We start from the raw sequence: 19,831 nt of genomic DNA on the forward strand, positions 1-19,831 counted from the left end.
AGATAGTAATTGTCATGACATTGAACCTGGGGATTATGTAATGATACAGAATTTTCTACGCTCAGGTTGCCTTATTGACAGATGGGAAGGACCATACCAGGTCTTATTGACTAGCACTACAGCATTGAAGGTTGCTGAGAGAGAGACTTGGGTTCATTCGTCCCACTGTAAGAAGGTCGTTGATCCAGAGAAGTCCTGTGATAAGGAACAGACGGTAGAGGTTGTATCACTAGAGTGTCTGTTCCAGGAGGACTAAGGCGGCACCTGAGCATCGAGAACCACAAGATCAAAAGCAGTTGTCGATCCCCTGTTCCCTTTTATTGTTTTTCTCCACTTCCCATCCCCTCTCCCTCAAATTATTTTTTCCCCCTTCTCATTCTTCTTCGTCTCCTCCTAAGATGGACTTGCCTCAAGAGACTGTGATCCGGATTTTCCTGTTGACCATGATGTTGACCAGAACAGTCTGTTCCGGCGAGAGTACCATGGAGTTCGAGAGAGGTTCTGGAATGGGTTCTGATGACAGAAATGGAGGCGTAGTTTTCCGAGAACAACATAATCAACAAGCAAAGGCGAGTATCAGAAAACGATCCGATAGCATTGACCATAGAAGGAATTGTGAAGGATTGTTAGCTGAAGAAAACTGTATCTGTCGGCTTTGTAACAATGTCATTGAGGATGGGTGCATAAAGAAATGCCAATCCAGTTTTAATATCCATATGGACCGGCATCCCTTGAGTGACTATCACTCCTTAGTGGGTAATGTGTTAAATAAAACAGATTGTTGGGTATGCTCTCAAGTACCTCAAGGTCATAGCAAATCAGGGCTAGTACCATTTCCTTTAACGATAGGGGAGGTACTTGAGTTAAGTGGTGGGAGACCGGTGGACAGGAGGTTTAATATCTCCAGTCCTCCTAGTTTGAAGCTCCACCAATACCATGTGGATAGGTCCCTATTATGTTTCGACATCTCCAATCCCCGAAAGCAGGGAAATTGGGAAGTGTCATGGAGTAACCAAACCATGACCTTTTCGCATAGAGCAGATAGAATGCCTACAGATACAGAACTTGTACGCCACATAGCCAGTAGAGGAAAATCTTTCCGGTATAGGTATACCTTAGGAAATAGGATTACGAGAGTTGGAGAGGTATCACCAGGATACTGTGCACATATCATACAACCTGATACGTGTACTAAGCAGATGGAAGAATTAGGGTTAGGAGATTTCACATGGAAGGTGTGTAATATGGTTATGTCCTACTCCGTCCCATATGTTCTCCCCGATGATGCATATTTCATATGCGGGAGAAAGGCGTACAAGTGGCTTGCCCCAAACTCTGAAGGATTGTGTTATATTGGAAAAGTACTGCCCGAAGTAATGACTGTATCACATGACAAAATGAAAGACATACACCGTGGTGCCCAAGCTCCTTATACTCACACCCATTACGAGCACGTTGTTAAAAGGCACCTGATAGAGAAGACAGAGCATCCGGCCTCTGATCTGATAAGTGAATCCACCGGGATTCAATTCTTAATCGCGTTAGATTTCACCCGCACCGCTAGAGGAGTGCTGAATTATAAATACATATCGGCGCTCGCAAATTTGTTAGATAATATCACTGAAATGTATGATGACACGTTTAGGTATACTGGAAGGGAACTTCAGGCTTACAAAACAGAACTAGTCCAGCATAGAATGGTTCTTAATTACCTCACAGCAGTAACAGGCGGATATTGTGTCACACTGGCAACACAATACGGCGTGAAATGTTGCACATATATTACGAATAGCACCGAGGACCCGGTCGAGGTCATAGACCAAAAGATGGACGATATTCTCCAATTGAAGTGGGAATTTCGCAGGAGACACAATCTCACTCTTGCTGCTGTAGGTAATGAGCTGACTGGTTGGGTGTCATGGTTGAACCCGCGAAATTGGTTCTCCGGTTTAGGAGAATGGGCCCAAGGAGTTATAATGGATGTTGGGAAGTTTCTCCTATGTATCTTAGGTGTTATCATAACGATTGGTTTGATATTTAGATGCGGTCAGGCTTTAATGAGGTGCAATCATCGTACTAGGGTAATGAGTTTAAGGAGTGAGGAAACTGTAATTCCAATGGACTTGATTTATGACCCAAATGTAGAAACAATGATGTGATGAAAATGCGATTTCTACGGTCCGTTTCTTTCACCTGTTTTTCCGTTTCCTCCAAGGTAAAAAGACCCACTTGGACGAGGAATTTGATGAGCCGATATACAGACAACAGGTGGATTAAAGAAGAAGTTTTGACAACCTGAAACACAGATTTTGATTAACTATGCCATGGATCCCCAGTTTCCCTAGAAATTTTAAAATTACGCTAGCCCAACACTTTTGTAAATCTATGGACATTGACAGCTTTGCTCGCACCTTATGAGCAAAAGCACAAAGAAGACTGCATTCAACAGACACCAAACAAGACCTCAATCGACGAATGTACATTTACCTGACATAGAATACCACCGCATTTACCGTAATTATGTCTTTTCTTCATTTCTACAACCCTCAGGTAATGACACACATAGTCGATAGGGAATACAGGCACAGATATCAGCAATCACATATCTCCCCCATTCATGTATCATCAACTAAAATGTGCTCCCCCATTTTGTTACAACCAAAGCCGAAAAGAGCTCGGTAAAGTTTGACAGCCCATCCACTGACCCGTACCACGGGATAAGAAGGAATTCAAATGTATACTTCGCAATACCTCGAAGCTTGATTTAAAACACGTACGGCACGATGATACATGACCCCCAAGCACGGATTCATACACACATGCTTCTGCTATCTCACTAGGTCATACCCTTTTCCTACCATCTCCTCTCCTCCCTTACCCAACCATGTAAATGTATTAACCCCTAACATATATTTTTCTCTTTTTGAAATGTTTTCAGGAAGTGGCAGTTATTGTTGACTGCCAAAGGGTGGACTGTCAAAGTCAGAAAAATATCTCTATGCACACTACCATATTTGCACCTCACACAGGTCCGTGCTGCGCATGCGTACGCTCTCCCGTACGTGCGCATACTCACAGTCGCGGGCACCCGCAGGCGCACGGTATGCGTATTTACGGTAGAGTTTATGTGATCGTAGCGTGCGACTCAATCATTACATATTTTCACTATATAATGTATTTTTTAGATCATGGTCCCTTTGATAGATTCTGAAAGTTTGGTTAATATAGAATGTTCATGAACAGAGAAATCCCTCTTTGTTTGATACGAAGGGTCAGACAGGAGTAATACAGTGGTGTTTAGTATCCATCGGAAGAATATTTAATTAGAAATATTCCGGTGTTGGTTTGAAGCAGATCAATCGCTCGTGCGAATAGTTATGGACATAAGAAGTTTATGAACATTTACTTTATTTGCACTTTATTACCCATGCGGCGGGAAACCCAGTTTCCCTCCCACCTGAGCTGTTGGAAATAGTCACAGCCCACCTGTATGAATCAACCTATGACCTTTTGTTATAATGCGAAGCCGAATTCCTGTGTCCAATGAACAATGAGATTGTAGGGACCATTGAATTGCATTGTGTGTGGGGCATAAATAGAAAGGCCGATCACATCCAGCTCTCACTCTTCAACGGTTATCATTGCTGAAAATCGGGAGCTGGATGTCCAGAGGCGCATGCGATCGTTTCCTTTGTGCGTAAGTTTTTCTCCGTAATCATACTGTTTCTCTCTTGTTATTATGGGCCATATCTTTCTCTCTCTTCTCTTTCTCTCATTTTCTCTTAAACTTAATTGTATTGTATTTACTGTATAGTTACCTGGTTAGTTAGTCTATGTTATATTGTAGTGTATGATTTGTATTTGTATTAATTCTTTTGCAAGTATATCATTCAAAATATATATATATTAGGCGTTGGACCCTAAGCCTAGGTATCTGTGTATTTCTTATAGAGTTAAGTATTCTCAGAGCGTCGGTGACGCTCAAACTGCTTTTAAGCTAGTAAGGTTATACTGTGTTGCATTTACACCATATCACTACACAATGGGTTTACTGCATAATACACTGTTTATGGTTTAGATATAAAGGTTTTACATTGTGAGCGTATGCGCCGCTGGTGATCTCCTCGTGGTCTCGAGCGGTCGCATCGCTATAGCGAATCATTACGGTAGTCGGCAGCCAATAGCGTGCCTGCCAGTGATCTCTTGGCCGTGAGCGAACGTAACGCTTGAGCGTCTCGACCACGGCTAAGCGATCGTTACGCAACGTGCGTACCCTTGCGGTACTTCATACGTAGTTAGCGTACAGTGTTCTTAGACCTCATAAAGGGTATTATATACGATAAATATTTAGCTTTATCAGTAACATTCTAGCACTGATGCAGCCACTGCTGGGGTAACATTCTAGCACTGATGCAGCCACTGCTGGGGTAGCATTCTAGCACTGATGCAGCCACCTGTGGGGTAACATTCTAGCACTGATGCAGCAACCTGTGGAGTAACATTCTAGCACTGATGCAGTCACCTGTGAGGTAACATTCTAGCATTGATGCTGCCACCTTTTGGGTAAAATTCTATCACTGATGCAGCCACATGTGGGTAACATTCTTTCACTGATGCAGCCACCTGTGGGTAACATTCTATCACTGATGCAGCAACCTGTGGGGTAACATTCTATCACTGATGCAGCCACCTGTGGAGTAACATTCTATCACTGATGCAGTCACCTGTGGGGTAACATTCTATCACTGATGCAGCCACCTGTGGGGTAACATTCTATCACTGATGCAGCCACCTGTGGGTAACATTCTAGCATTGATGCAGCAACCTGTGGAGTAACATTCTAGCACTGATGCAGTCACCTGTGGGTAACATTCTAGCACTGATGCAGCCACCTTTGGGGTAACATTCTAGCACTGATGCAGCCACATGTGGGTAACATTCTATCACTGACGCAGCCACCTGTGGGTAACATTCTATCACTGATGCAGCCACCTGTGGGGTAACATTCTATCACTGATGCAGCCACCTGTGGGTAACATTCTATCACTGATGCAGTCACCTGTGGGGCAACATTCTATCACTGATGCAGCCACCTGTGGGGTAATATTTTATCACTGATGCAGCCACCTGTGGGGTAACATTCTATCACTGATGCAGCCACCTGTGTGTAACATTCTAGCACTGATACAGCCACCTGTGGGTAACATTCTAGCACTGATGCAGCCACCTGTGGGTAACATTCTAGCATTGATGCAGCAACCTGTGGAGTAACATTCTAGCACTGATGCAGTCACCTGTGGGTAACATTCTAGCACTGATGCAGCCACCTTTTGGGTAAAATTCTATCACTGATGCAGCCACATGTGGGTAACATTCTTTCACTGATGCAGCCACCTGTGGGTAACATTTTATCACTGATGCAGCAACCTGTGGGGTAACATTCTATCACTGATGCAGCCACCTGTGGAGTAACATTCTATCACTGATGCAGTCACCTGTGGGGTAACATTCTATCACTGATGCAGCCACCTGTGGGGTAACATTCTATCACTGATGCAGCCACCTGTGTGTAACATTCTAGCATTGATGCAGCAACCTGTGGAGTAACATTCTAGCACTGATGCAGTCACCTGTGGGTAACATTCTAGCACTGATGCAGCCACCTTTGGGGTAACATTCTAGCACTGATGCAGCCACATGTGGGTAACATTCTATCACTGACGCAGCCACCTGTGGGTAACATTCTATCACTGACGCAGCCACCTGTGGGGTAACATTCTATCACTGATGCAGCCACCTGTGGGTAACATTCTATCACTGATGCAGCCACCTGTGGGTAACATTCTATCACTGATGCAGCAACCTGTGGGGTAACATTCTATCACTGATGCAGCCACCTGTGGAGTAACATTCTATCACTGATGCAGTCACCTGTGGGGTAACATTCTATCACTGATGCAGCCACCTGTGGGGTAACATTCTATCACTGATGCAGCCACCTGTGGGTAACATTCTAGCATTGATGCAGCAACCTGTGGAGTAACATTCTAGCACTGATGCAGTCACCTGTGGGTAACATTCTAGCACTGATGCAGCCACCTTTGGGGTAACATTCTAGCACTGATGCAGCCACATGTGGGTAACATTCTATCACTGACGCAGCCACCTGTGGGTAACATTCTATCACTGATGCAGCCACCTGTGGGGTAACATTCTATCACTGATGCAGCCACCTGTGGGTAACATTCTATCACTGATGCAGTCACCTGTGGGGCAACATTCTATCACTGATGCAGCCACCTGTGGGGTAATATTTTATCACTGATGCAGCCACCTGTGGGGTAACATTCTATCACTGATGCAGCCACCTGTGTGTAACATTCTAGCACTGATACAGCCACCTGTGGGTAACATTCTAGCACTGATGCAGCCACCTGTGGGTAACATTCTAGCATTGATGCAGCAACCTGTGGAGTAACATTCTAGCACTGATGCAGTCACCTGTGGGTAACATTCTAGCACTGATGCAGCCACCTTTTGGGTAAAATTCTATCACTGATGCAGCCACATGTGGGTAACATTCTTTCACTGATGCAGCCACCTGTGGGTAACATTTTATCACTGATGCAGCAACCTGTGGGGTAACATTCTATCACTGATGCAGCCACCTGTGGAGTAACATTCTATCACTGATGCAGTCACCTGTGGGGTAACATTCTATCACTGATGCAGCCACCTGTGGGGTAACATTCTATCACTGATGCAGCCACCTGTGTGTAACATTCTAGCATTGATGCAGCAACCTGTGGAGTAACATTCTAGCACTGATGCAGTCACCTGTGGGTAACATTCTAGCACTGATGCAGCCACCTTTGGGGTAACATTCTAGCACTGATGCAGCCACATGTGGGTAACATTCTATCACTGACGCAGCCACCTGTGGGTAACATTCTATCACTGATGCAGCCACCTGTGGGGTAACATTCTATCACTGATGCAGCCACCTGTGGGTAACATTCTATCACTGATGCAGTCACCTGTGGGGCAACATTCTATCACTGATGCAGCCACCTGTGGGGTAATATTTTATCACTGATGCAGCCACCTGTGGGGTAACATTCTATCACTGATGCAGCCACCTGTGTGTAACATTCTAGCACTGATGCAGCCACCTTTGGGGTAACATTCTAGCACTGATGCAGCAACCTGTGGAGTAACATTCTATCACTGATGCAGCCACCTGTGGGGTAACAGTCTATCACTGATGCAGCCACCTGTGGGGTAAAATTCTATCACTGATGCAGCCTCCTGTGGGGTAACATACTATCACTGATGCAGCCACTGCTGGGTTAACAGTCTATCACTGATGCAGCCACCTGTGGGGTAACAGTCTATCACTGATGCAGCCACCTGCGGGGTAACATTCTATGACTGATGCAACCACCGCTTGCTGGTATCTTGACATATGGGGTATAATTCTGACACATTTTGTCCTGACATTAGTGCAGCCATCTGTGAGATATTGTGGAGTTAGTGCAGCCACCCCCGGGGTAACATTCTAGCACTGATGCAGCCACTGCTGGGGTAACATTCTAGCACTGATGCAGCCACTGCTGGGGTAGCATTCTAGCACTGATGCAGCCACCTGTGGGGTAACATTCCAGCACTGATGCAGCCACCTGTGGGGTAACATTCTAGCACTGATGCAGCAACCTGTGGAGTAACATTCTAGCACTGATGCAGTCACCTGTGAGGTAACATTCTAGCACTGATGCTGCCACCTTTTGGGTAAAATGCTATCACTGATGCAGCCACATGTGGGTAACATTCTATCACTGATGCAGCCACCTGTGGGTAACATTCTATCACTGATGCAGCAATCTGTGGGGTAACATTCTATCACTGATGCAGCCACCTGTGGAGTAACATTCTATCACTGATGCAGTCACCTGTGGGGTAACATTCTATCACTGATGCAGCCACCTGTGGGGTAACATTCTATCACTGATGCAGCCACCTGTGTGTAACATTCTAGCACTGATGCAGCCACCTGTGGGTAACATTCTAGCACTGATGCAGCAACCTGTGGAGTAACATTCTAGCACTGATGCAGTCACCTGTGGGTAACATTCTAGCACTGATGCAGCCACCTTTGGGGTAACATTCTAGACTGATGCAGCCACATGTGGGTAACATTCTATCACTGACGCAGCCACCTGTGGGTAACATTCTATCACTGATGCAGCCACCTGTGGGGTAACATTCTATCACTGATGCAGCCACCTGTGGGTAACATTCTATCACTGATGCAGTCACCTGTGGGGCAACATTCTATCACTGATGCAGCCACCTGTGGGGTAATATTTTATCACTGATGCAGCCACCTGTGGGGTAACATTCTATCACTGATGCAGCCACCTGTGTGTAACATTCTAGCACTGATGCAGCCACCTGTGGGTAACATTCTAGCACTGATGCAGCAACCTGTGGAGTAACATTCTATCACTGATGCAGCCACCTCTGGGGTAACAGTCTATCACTGATGCAGCCACCTGTGGGGTAAAATTCTATCACTGATGCAGCCTCCTGTGGGGTAACATTCTATCACTGATGCAGCCACTGCTGGGGTAACAGTCTATCACTGATGCAGCCACCTGTGGGGTAACAGTCTATCACTGATGCAGCCACCTGCGGGGTAACATTCTATCACTGATGCAACCACCGCTTGCTGGTATCTTGACATATGGGGTATAATTCTGACACATTTTGTCCTGACATTAGTGCAGCCATCTGTGAGATATTGTGGAGTTAGTGCAGCCACCCCCGGGTTGTCATCTGGACGCATACTGTATGTCGGCAGCTATAATGACTACATAATGTTGATATGTGCTGTATGTTGCCATTCTGCCCTCCCTGGGCTCGCCTTAGCACACCTGCGTTGCGGTTTGACAGGTCAAACGCCGCACCTAGCACTGTCCTTGGAGCAGGTAGACATGTTGACAGTGCATGATGTCGACTTGTAATATGTCAACGCTGCCATAATGTCGACATTTATTTATTTGTTACATGTTCACAAAGTTGACATCTAAGCCTAACGGTATCCCTAACGTTAAATGTTGACGTGTTATAGTACATGATGACATTTTCCAGACATCTTAGCATTAAGCATCCTTATGTCGACATTAATGTGAATGCATAGCCATGACATCATATCATTAGTTCAGCCCCCTTTGATGAGACACTGTGGTGTGTTTTGTGGTAACATTTCCTTCTTCTTGTCACAGGAGAATGAAGCTATGTCAGTTCTACAGGGTACGAATCCTGGGTTTTGGCCTCATTATTATTTTGACCATTGGATTTACAGTTCAGCTTCTGGGAATCCATCTCCCCAAGAGGTGAGTGAGCAACTAACCGGCCATTTTCCAAATATGTCATTCTATATCATCCCGGTATCTCTGCAATGCCGCTAGCCAACACAGGGGCCCAAATGTAATGTAGCCTTCGAGCCGTAGGCAGGGGAGCAATTCTGGCCATTCAGCCCATTGACTTAAAGCAAACGACTGAATCGTACGGGCGCCTGCAATTCGCTATTACAATCGGGCCAATGACCCCCCTACTTTCTGCCGTTCTAGGCTGCAATTGATGCTTATCAAATAGTAACTAGATGTATCCCACTGGCTCTGACGGCTGGTGGCGTGTGACCGAGGAGACACCCTATGGGACTAATTCAAGGTTGATTGCAAAACAACATCTTCCTCTAATGGGCAAAACCATGTGCACTGCAGGTGTGGCAGATATAACATGTGCAGAGAGAGTTAGATTTGGGTGGGTTATATTATTTCTGTGCAGGGTAAATACTGGTTGCTTTATTTTTACACTGCCATTTAGATTTCAGTTTGAACACACCCCACCCAAATCTAACTCTCTCTGCACATGTTACATCTGCCCCACCTGCACTGCACATGGTTTTGCCCATTAGAGGAAAATGTTGTTTTGCAATCAACCTTGAATTAAGTTCTAAATACATTTACTTTCCCAAACCATTACCACTCTTCTTAGTGCGAGTATTTCCCTAATCTAAGGGCGTTCCCAGCAGATGTGGTGCAGCGTTCCCAAACATCTGGGACAAGTGAGTCTTGAAAAAGGAAGCAGCCTTGTTACATTTCTATAATGAGACCAAGTTAAACAATGAATAAATCTTGTATACTGTAGCAACGTAACGTACAGTGCGGGTAAGAGGCTCACGGCCCTTTTGTCCTTTCTTCCAGTGTTTGTATATACTTTGATCCATCATCTTACATTCTACTTTAGTACAAAATGATGACACCAGAATGTCGGCAGGGACGGGAGGGCGATAGGTCACATGTCAATGGTATGCGGTTTCTTATAGGGGTCTTCACTAACCCTAAACCTAACCCTAACCGCAGCCTTACTCTAACTCTATGATCAACAAGCATTGAGTGTCGGCACATTATGTCCTGCCGACATTCTGGATGTATGCCTTCTAGACAAATTCAGATTTATGCCATATTCTATGTCTTTATGTGGGTCTTCTTGACCGTGGATGGACTGGGGGCCGTGGAGCAGCGTTGGCACATCCCTGTGCAGTGTGCACGCACACCACAGATGCATGCGCACGATAAGGGGTGTGTGGCCATGGCTGAGGGTGCATGCCACGAGTCGGGGGGAGGGGGGGGGGGGGCATGCAGTTGCATGTACAGCTGCGAGTGTAGTTGCGATAATATGCTAATGACCCATCCACCGTCTTGTGCATATGCAGGAACATCTTATTTACATAAGCAGGATCATCGGCTTCTGGGCAACTCTATGCTGCCCCAGTGGCAGTCCTGAAACACAGGGGGCCTCTCCAGCAGCGTACAACTTTGCAGCGGCTGATTAGGGAACGCCCTTAAAACGGCCCCGATGCACATGCATTTTTATAGCCATCCCTGTTACCTCCCCAAAACCCTGACTACTTGTCACTTACTTTGCCAAAAATCTCTCCACTGCATCTGACATCGACATTGCGTGCACCTCCTTGTTTCCTATTTGCTTTGAGTTTTTCTTTGATCTTCATGATGAAGCTCGAGTGCTGGAAATACACTAAACAACTGTGGGACACTATTTATGTTCAAATCAACTGAAACACTTTTTTTTTGCACACAGATGGGTTCCAATCGATGCATGGTTTCCCCCAAGATATTTATTTAGGTATAGCATAGTGTACAATCCAGTCAAAGCCACATAACTTCCTTGATATAAGCAAGTTGTAGAATGTATTATTTCTGCATCTCTTTGCCTTAATGAGTCTGTGCGCTGACCTGTATACCGAGAAGTAAATGACTGTACTCCATTGTCAGGTACCGGCAGACAGCTGAGCTGCGCATGGTGTTCGCTGAGCCTTCATCCTCTCCTCGGACATGCCAGGCGAAAAGACACATTGTGTTCCTAAAGACGCACAAAACCGCCGGGAGCACCATTCTGAACCTACTGCACCGCTATGGAGACCGGAACGGCTTAATCTTCGCTTTGCCCTTCAAATACCAATTCAACTATCCCAACCTCTTCCACTCTCGCAGGGTTAAGGGGTTTAGTTCCCCTGCGAGGCCGACCTACGACATCCTCTGTCATCACATGCGCTTCAACCTGCCAGAGGTAAGGCCACAGTCCTGTGTTGTACTGTAATTATATGTCCTCCGCGTTAAAGGTAATGGGTATGAATCTTAGTCGCACACAAGTCCAACCGCTCGTGCGTCGTGGTCCGCATGCGGATATTTGCCGACGTGCGAAAGATTAAAAGTTATGCACAATCTCGGTCGTTTTCCTTGCGGAGCTGAATGGGGGTTTCTGGGAGGTAACTGGGCGGCAGCGATGTGGAAGAGCGCAAGAGAACCGTTTTGTGGGTGCGTCGTGGGGGTGTAGCCAGAGTTGCACGGTGGACGCCAAATTCCGACGGATCTCCTGCAGCTGGCCAATGATAGTGTTGACAGAGGAGGAAGTGTGTAGGGTAGGTTGCTGCTGCCATAGGGTAGAAACGAGACGTGCCAGTGTTAGCAGGAAATGCTACAGTAACAGTACTCTATTTGTACACAATATACTAATGTAATGAGTAGGTGGAGGAATAATCAAACAGAGAAAGGGGTCCGTGTGCAGACTCTCTATGGGTCCCCTCCTCTCTATGGTGCTGTAGACTATGGCCTTGTCTCATGGGCTACTCAGCATGCACAGGTGTCCGACAAGATGGCACCCACCGTGTTCCGGTGACTAATGATTGCTGATATGTCCCTAGGCAGAGGGAAGACTGCAACACATGCTTGTTCATGCTCTGGAGCGCATAAAGCAAAACCCAGAGCAATGAGGGACGTCTGGGCGCCCACTTCAGAGCTGGCGACCGCCTTCCATTGTCTCCTGTATTTATGCCCCTGTCTGCGCATTAGATTCAACTCTGCATAGCCACAATTCTGTCAACAGGCCCTGAATGAACTTACAATAGCCCACAGAAGATCAGGCATTAGAGGGAGGGTTAGGGATAGGCAGTAGGGGGAGGTTAGGGCTGCAGGGGAGGGTTAGGGCTACACTGCGGGGTGGTTAGGGTTAGGCTGCAGGGGAGGGTTAGGGCTACACTGCGGGGGGGTTAGGATTAGGCTGCAGGGGTGAGTTAGGGCTAAACTGGGGGGGATTAGGGTTAGGCTGCGGGGGTTACGGTTTGGCTGCAGAGGGGTTAGGGATAGGCATTAGAGGGAGGTTAGGGTTAGGCTGCGGGAGGTTAGGGTTAGGCTGTGGGGGGATAGGGATTAGGGTTAGGTATAGGGGGAGAAATACTGAAGCTGCTGTAGCGATGCTCTCCCCCATCTCCTCCTCGCCCCCTCGTCTCCTCCTCTCCCCGGCTCTGCTCCCGCATCTCAATTCGACTTTTTTTAAAGTCGAATTGAGATGGTCGAAAAGGGGGCCAATAACTGTTGGTTTTGGCCCCGTTTTCGACAGAAGCACGCGGATTGGCAGCTATTCCGCCAATCCACGTGCTTTTCGACAAATAGAATTCCTCGACTTGTTGAATAATTTGGGGTTAGATTGAATAGGTCGGAACCCCTAAAAAAGTTGAAAACCGCCGTCTTTTCGACAGATGGCAGCTTTCGACTTCCATTGAATATACCCCTCGAAATTCCGGAATAGTAATAGCTTAGGCCAGTAGTCTCCCTGGTGGTGCTCCCCTACAGTTTCAAGGGGAATATGCTACAAAGAAAAAACAAATTCTTTTTGGTGTGGCAAATGCTGATAAAATATAACTATTATTATTATTTCAATAAAAACCACAAATAATCCTTATAAGCCTCTAGAAGTCTTAATCCGGCCCTGTGATGACTGTCGACAAGTCATATGACACCCTTTCAGGCGGATTGCAGTCATGATGCCGGAAGTCGCAATCCCGGCGCTGGAATCCCAAAACGCGGCCACAATCCTGATGCCGGAACTCCGACAGTGGGCGAAATGCTGATGCCAGAATCCCAATACCTGGCATCCTGCTGTTAGTGCTAGCTCGTGGGCGGGGAAGGGGGGGGGTTAGGGTTAGGCCGCCAGGTGCATACCGGTTGGCATGTAGAAGGATGAAGATTTCCAGTTGTTAATACCTTCCCTTCCCATGTAATATAAGTAATAAAATGCAGGCTGCCTTTAGGTGTGTTGTTTAAACTGACATTATTCCTGCAATTTGTTTCCAGCGCAAAACAATCCCACAGCTGCTATTTATATTTGTAACATTGCCCAGCAAATCCTCTCCCAGTCCCAGACTGGGCTCCACCAGTGATCATCAGACATTGACCTCTCTCATAACCCCTTCTCACATGCAGCAGCAAGACTTCTGAGAATGTTCCCTTCTATATAATGCATAATATAATTTTCTTCTTCGGGGTCCACAGTATCCACAGGGTTAACCTTGGGACATCAGGACTGGCACCAAACAATAAAGCTCTGTGAGCCTCCCAGGATGCACTGGGCTCCTCTCACTTCATACCCCGCCCCCATGCTCGGGCACTTCAGTTTTTTTTATTTTGGTATCTGGTCAGAATGTCGACTTGGACATAATGTCGATTGTATGTTGAGATTATGGTGTTGACGTGTTAAATGACGACACCATGAACAAGTTGACATTTTAACGGTGTCTACATTTGTTAATGTCAACATATTGCGTGTCGAACTAACGTCCATGTCAACATTCTGAACGTCGATTTGCTATACCACAACCCATTAATTATCTCTCTTCCTTACCCCCACTTCATAAATACCATTGTTTTTCTCGCTTCACCTTGTTGGATTGTAAGTAATGGCCCCCATACCTCAGCAATTAATTGTTGCAATGTCCCGATTCCCCCACGGCTGAGTCGGCAAATTGGGAATATTAAAAATGTTTAACTTCCTGGATTCTCAGATGGATCACCGATCATCGTTGGCCACTGATCAGGGGATCCAGGTGGCGGATCATTAGTGCCAGGGGTTGGGGAATCACAGTCGCTGATGAATGGAGGCCATAAGTTTGGGCAAGGCCAACCTTACACTGTCACAGTATAGAGTTTGCTTCCAACACAAGACCCTGAGTACTGTATCCAGTCTACTTGATGGTAACCTTTGTGTGTATATACCAAGAAATAGTTACACCAGAATGTGTATAATAGAAAGATTTTTTGTTTTTTTCCCCAGGTTCGGAAGGTCATGCCGTCAGACTCCTTCTATTTCACAATTCTTCGAGATCCCGCCACAATGGCCGAGTCTTCCTTCTCCTACTATCGTTCTGTGTCGTCCGCTTTCAAGAAGGCGCCTAATTTCAAAGCGTTTATTTCCCATCCGTCAGACTACTATCGACAGGGAGAGAGGTCCAACCAGTATGCCCGAAACCTACTGTGGTTTGATCTAGGGTTTAACCCCGATGCCCCATTTACGGAAATTCTGGCAAAAGCAGGAGCTCGAGCAGTGGAGGGGATTTTTAATTTGGTCCTTCTAGCTGAGCACTTTGACGAATCCATGATCCTCTTGAAAGAGGAGTTCTGTTGGGAGCTCGATGATGTGGTAACCTTTAAACTCAACATCCGAGGGTCCTCAAGGCCACTGGAGCAAAGAGAAGTGGAGCAACTGAGGGCATGGAATGCTCTGGACTGGTACCTCTATTCCTACTTTAACCGGACATTCTGGGGGAAGGTGGAACGTTTTGGGAGGGAAAGGATGGACAATGAGGTCAAGAGGTTGAGGGAAAGGAGACAGCAGTTGGCTAATGTCTGCCTTGAGGGTTTGGAGCCTGTTGGAGCAGAAGACATTAAAGAAGAAGCTATTAAGCCCTTCCAATTTGGACAGGAGAAGATCCTAGGGTGGGCGGTAAGGAAAAATCTTTCACCCTACGTCCATACACGATGTGTGAAAATGGTGACTCCAGAGCTGCAGTACAAGGATCTTTTAGATGCACATCAGTTTCCAGCAGGGTCACAAAATGAGTCAGATCTAGCCGTGACCCTTGCAAGGGCCATTGGTCGCTGAGAGGACCACAGATGACCTATGCAAACTCTTGAGGCACAAGGATGAAAATATGACCACTTTAAAGTCAATCTGGGGCCTATTAGGAAAAATGCCAACTTTGAACAATTTTGCATCTTTACTAAACAAAGGCTGGCTAATCACTTCCTTCATCACCTCGTTTCGGATGGAAATGTACTGTAGCAAGATCTCGAAGGCCGTACAGAGAGTATAGCACCAGGCTGTAGTGTAGAGAATGCACTATTAATCACAATGATGGTGCCGGGAGTATAAGACTGCACCACTTGCATTACCTGCAAAAAACTGGAAGTTAATGAGTAAAAAAACACATCAATAGACTGTAATATTCACTGACTGACACTCTGGGCCTGACAATCACATAAAATAAACTCATGAACTTTTATTTCTTGGCTGTGGGCTGAAAATATGGTCAAATTCTAGTGTATCGGTACAAATGGGCATTAGACATCATCATCACCTTGGACGCTTGCATCAAGTCTATGGTACTCCAAAATATGACTTCTAAAAGGTGAATCCTAAGGATACGTGTAAGCTAAAATCGGATGCAATTGTAAGAGACATGGCTGACTTGCATTTCCATGTACCTAAAATTCCCATGACACTCTTCTCCAAAATCAAGTGGACACGAGTATAAGATATGCATGCGCAATGCAACAAGATGTAGGAGATTCAAGATTCAAGTTGTACAAGTGGGCTTACATCCAACTCAAATCAGGCTCTTTATGGTCAATGGGTCACGTATTGCAGATACTGCTACCAGTCAATTATCATCTATGGTATATGAGAACATGGCCTGTTCGGGTTGAGAAATGATAACCTCTAGACCAGTGGTTCTCAAACTCGGTCCTCAGGACCACACACGGTTCATGTTTTCCATGTCACCCGGCAGCTGCTCTGTGTTTCATCAACTGTCACATTTTAAAAATCTACAGGTGACCTGCAAAACATGGACCGTGTGGGCTCCTGAGGACTGAGTTTGAGAACCTGTGATCTAGACTGAAGCTATCAGGCTATGGTGGTCATTCCGAGTTGATCGCTCGCTAGCAGTTTTTAGCAGCCGTGCAAACGCATAGCCGCCGCCCACCGGGGAGTGTATTTTCGCTTTGCAGAAGTGCGAACGCCTGTGCAGCAGAGCGCCTGCAAAATCTTTTTGTGTAAAACAAGACCAGCCCTGTAGTTACTCTTCGTGTGCGTTGATTCTAATGATGGTGGGACGGCTTTTGACGTCACACACCCGCCAAGCCACGCCTGCGTTTTCCCCAACACACCTGCGTTTTTCTAAGCACTCCCTAAAAACGGTCGGTTGACACCCAGAAACGCCCACTTCATGTCAATCTTCCTGCGTTGTGCCGTGCGACTGAAAGCTTCGCTAGAACCTGCGCAAAACCACAAAGGACTTTGTACCCGTACGTCGCGCGTGCGCATTGCGGTGCAAACGCATGCGCAGAAATGTCGATTTTTAGCCTGAACGCTGCGCTGCGAAAAACGGCAGCTAGCGATCAACTCGGAATGACCCCCCTATGTCTGAGAGTGAGGCTGATTGTTAATGAGTTGCCCTTATTAAAATTGCCCTAAATTTAAATGTGGGCACTCCCAGTTATGGGCAGCAAGGTAAAGACTGCAATTCCAGATAATAATCCTGTAGAAATTGGTAGGGTCATAATCATTCATTTCCGAAAATGTTGTAAGATATCTGCGAGGCCATGTGCCTAGTGGCAATGAGACGATGTGATCTGGGCGCTTTGTCCACCAGACGAGTAGCTCATTATTGTCCAATACAACCATCCACATTTGTGTAAAATGAAACAATTATCCAGCCATATCACAAAGTGGGATTGGTCCATGTGGGGCCACCATAAGGAACTTTAATGTGTGCCTACCACCAGAAGCTCTTTTCCAGGTTCCCAATTATCAGATATACAAAACACTGTATTGGGAACGGCCTCTATTGTGGACTTATAATACTGGCACACTGACACAAACTATGCAAAAGCCTTAAATAAGTGTTGCCTTATATTTCTCTGACGTCCTAGTGGATGCTGGGAACTCCGTAAGGACCATGGGGAATAACGGCTCCGCAGGAGACTGGGCACAAAAGAAAAGCTTTAGGACTACCTGGTGTGCACTGGCTCCTCCCCCTATGACCCTCCTCCAAGCCTCAGTTAGATTTTTGTGCCCGACCGAGCTGGGTGCAATCTAGGGGGCTCTCCTGAGCTTCTTAGGAAAAGTTAGTTTTAGGTTTTTTATTTTCAGTGAGACCTGCTGGCAACAGGCTCACTGCATCGAGGGACTAAGGGGAGAAGAAGCGAACCTGCCTGCTTGCAGCCAGCTTGGGCCTCTTAGGCTACTGGACACCATTAGCTCCAGAGGGACCGAACACAGGCCCAGCCTCGGAGTCCGGTCCCAGAGCCGCTCCGCCGGCCCCCTTACAGAGCCAGAAGCAAGAAGAAGTCCGGAAAATCGGCGGCAGAAGACATCAGTCTTCACCAAGGTAGCGCACAGCACTGCAGCTGTGCGCCATTGCTCCTCATGCACACCACACGCTCCGGTCACTGATGGGTGCAGGGTGCTGGGGGGGGGGGCGCCCTGAGCAGCAATATGAACACCTTGGCTGGCTAAAATACATCACATATAACCTCCAGGGCTATATGGATGTATATTAACCCCTGCCAGATTCCTGAAAAAAGCGGGAGAAAAGTCCGCCGAGAAGGGGGCGGAGCCTATCTCCTCAGCACACTGGCGCCATTTTCCCTCACAGCTCCGCTGGAAGGACGTCTCCCTGACTCTCCCCTGCAGTCCTGCACTACAGAAAAGGGTAAAACAAGAGGGGGGGGGGGGGGCACTAATTAGGCGCAGTATAATATAAACAGCAGCTATAAGGGGAAAAACACTCTGCATAGTGTTATCCCAACATATATATAGCGCTCTGGTGTGTGCTGGCATACTCTCCCTCTGTCTCCCCAAAGGGCTAGTGGGGTCCTGTCCTCTATCAGAGCATTCCCTGTGTGTGTGCTGTGTGTCGGTACGACTGTGTCGACATGTATGAGGAGGAAAATGATGTGGAGGCGGAGCAATTGCCTATAATGGAGATGTCACCCCCTAGGGAGTCGACACCTGAGTGGATGGGCTTATGGAAGGATTTACGTGAAAGTGTCAGCTCTTTACAAAAGACGGTTGATGACATGAGACAGCCGGCTACTCAGCTTGTGCCTGTCCAGGCGTCTCAAAGACCATCAGGGGCTCTAAAACGCCCGCTACCTCAGATGGCAGATACAGACGCCGACACGGATACTGACTCCAGTGTCGACGATGAAGAGACGAATGTGACTTCCAGTAGGGCCACACGTTACATGATTGAGGCAATGAAAAATGTTTTACACATTTCTGATAGTACAAGTACCACTAAAAAGGGTATTATGTTTGGTGAGAAAAAACTACCTGTAGTTTTTCCTGCATCTGAGGAATTAAATGAAGTGTGTGATGAGGCGTGGGTTTCTCCCGATAAAAAACTGATAATTCCTAAAAGGTTATTGGCATCATACCCCTTCCCGCCAGAGGATAGGGCACATTGGGAAACACCCCCTAGGGTGGATAAAGCACTCACACGCTTGTCTAAACAGGTGGCACTACCGTCTCCTGATACGGCCGCCCTTAAGGAACCTGCTGACAGAAAGCAGGAGAATATCCTAAAATGTATATACACTCACACGGGTGTTATACTGCGACCATCAATCGCCTCAGCCTGGATGTGCAGTGCTGGGGTGGCTTGGTCGGATTCCCTGACTGAAAATATTGATACCCTGGATAGCGACAGTATATTACTGACTATAGAGCATTTAAAAGATGCATTTTTATATATGCGTGATGCACAGAGGGATATTTGCCGACTGGCATCAAGAGTAAGTGCGCTGTCCATATCTGCCAGAAGAGGGTTATGGACGCGGCAGTGGTCAGGTGATGCTGATTCCAAAAGGCATATGGAAGTATTGCCTTTTAAAGGGGAGGAGTTATTTGGGGTAGGTCTATCGGACCTGGTGTCCACGGCAACTGCTGGGAAATCCACATTTTTACCCCAGGTAACCTCTCAACATAAGAAGACGCCGTATTATCAGGCGCAGTCCTTTCGGCCCCATAAGGGCAAGCGGGCAAAAGGCTCCTCATTTCTGCCCCGTGGCAGAGGGAGAGGAAAAAGGCTGCAGCAAACAGCCAGTTCCCAGGAACAGAAGCCCTCTCCCGCTTCTGCCAAGTCCTCAGCATGACGCTGGGGCTCTACAAGCGGACTCAGGCACGG

The 19,831-nt window shown here is 46.7% G+C and overlaps 1 protein-coding gene across 3 annotated transcripts in view; it reads left to right on the plus strand.

The window, feature by feature from the left end:
* Positions 1–17,561, plus strand: part of LOC134936021 (galactose-3-O-sulfotransferase 4-like) — a 67,036-nt gene extending 49,475 nt beyond the window's left edge. For all 3 annotated transcript variants that reach the window (XM_063930920.1, XM_063930919.1, XM_063930921.1), the window contains exons 2-4: positions 9,285–9,395; positions 11,361–11,655; positions 14,695–17,561. In XM_063930920.1, coding sequence (XP_063786990.1) covers positions 9,289–9,395; positions 11,361–11,655; positions 14,695–15,522 — 1,230 coding nt within the window. In that variant the 5' untranslated portion in view covers positions 9,285–9,288 and the 3' untranslated portion in view covers positions 15,523–17,561. The remainder of the gene's footprint in view (positions 1–9,284; positions 9,396–11,360; positions 11,656–14,694) is intronic.
* Positions 17,562–19,831: the final 2,270 nt, after the last annotated feature.

The sequence above is a fragment of the Pseudophryne corroboree genome, chromosome 6, assembly GCF_028390025.1.
Source record: "Pseudophryne corroboree isolate aPseCor3 chromosome 6, aPseCor3.hap2, whole genome shotgun sequence".
Classification (NCBI taxonomy): domain Eukaryota; kingdom Metazoa; phylum Chordata; class Amphibia; order Anura; family Myobatrachidae; genus Pseudophryne; species Pseudophryne corroboree.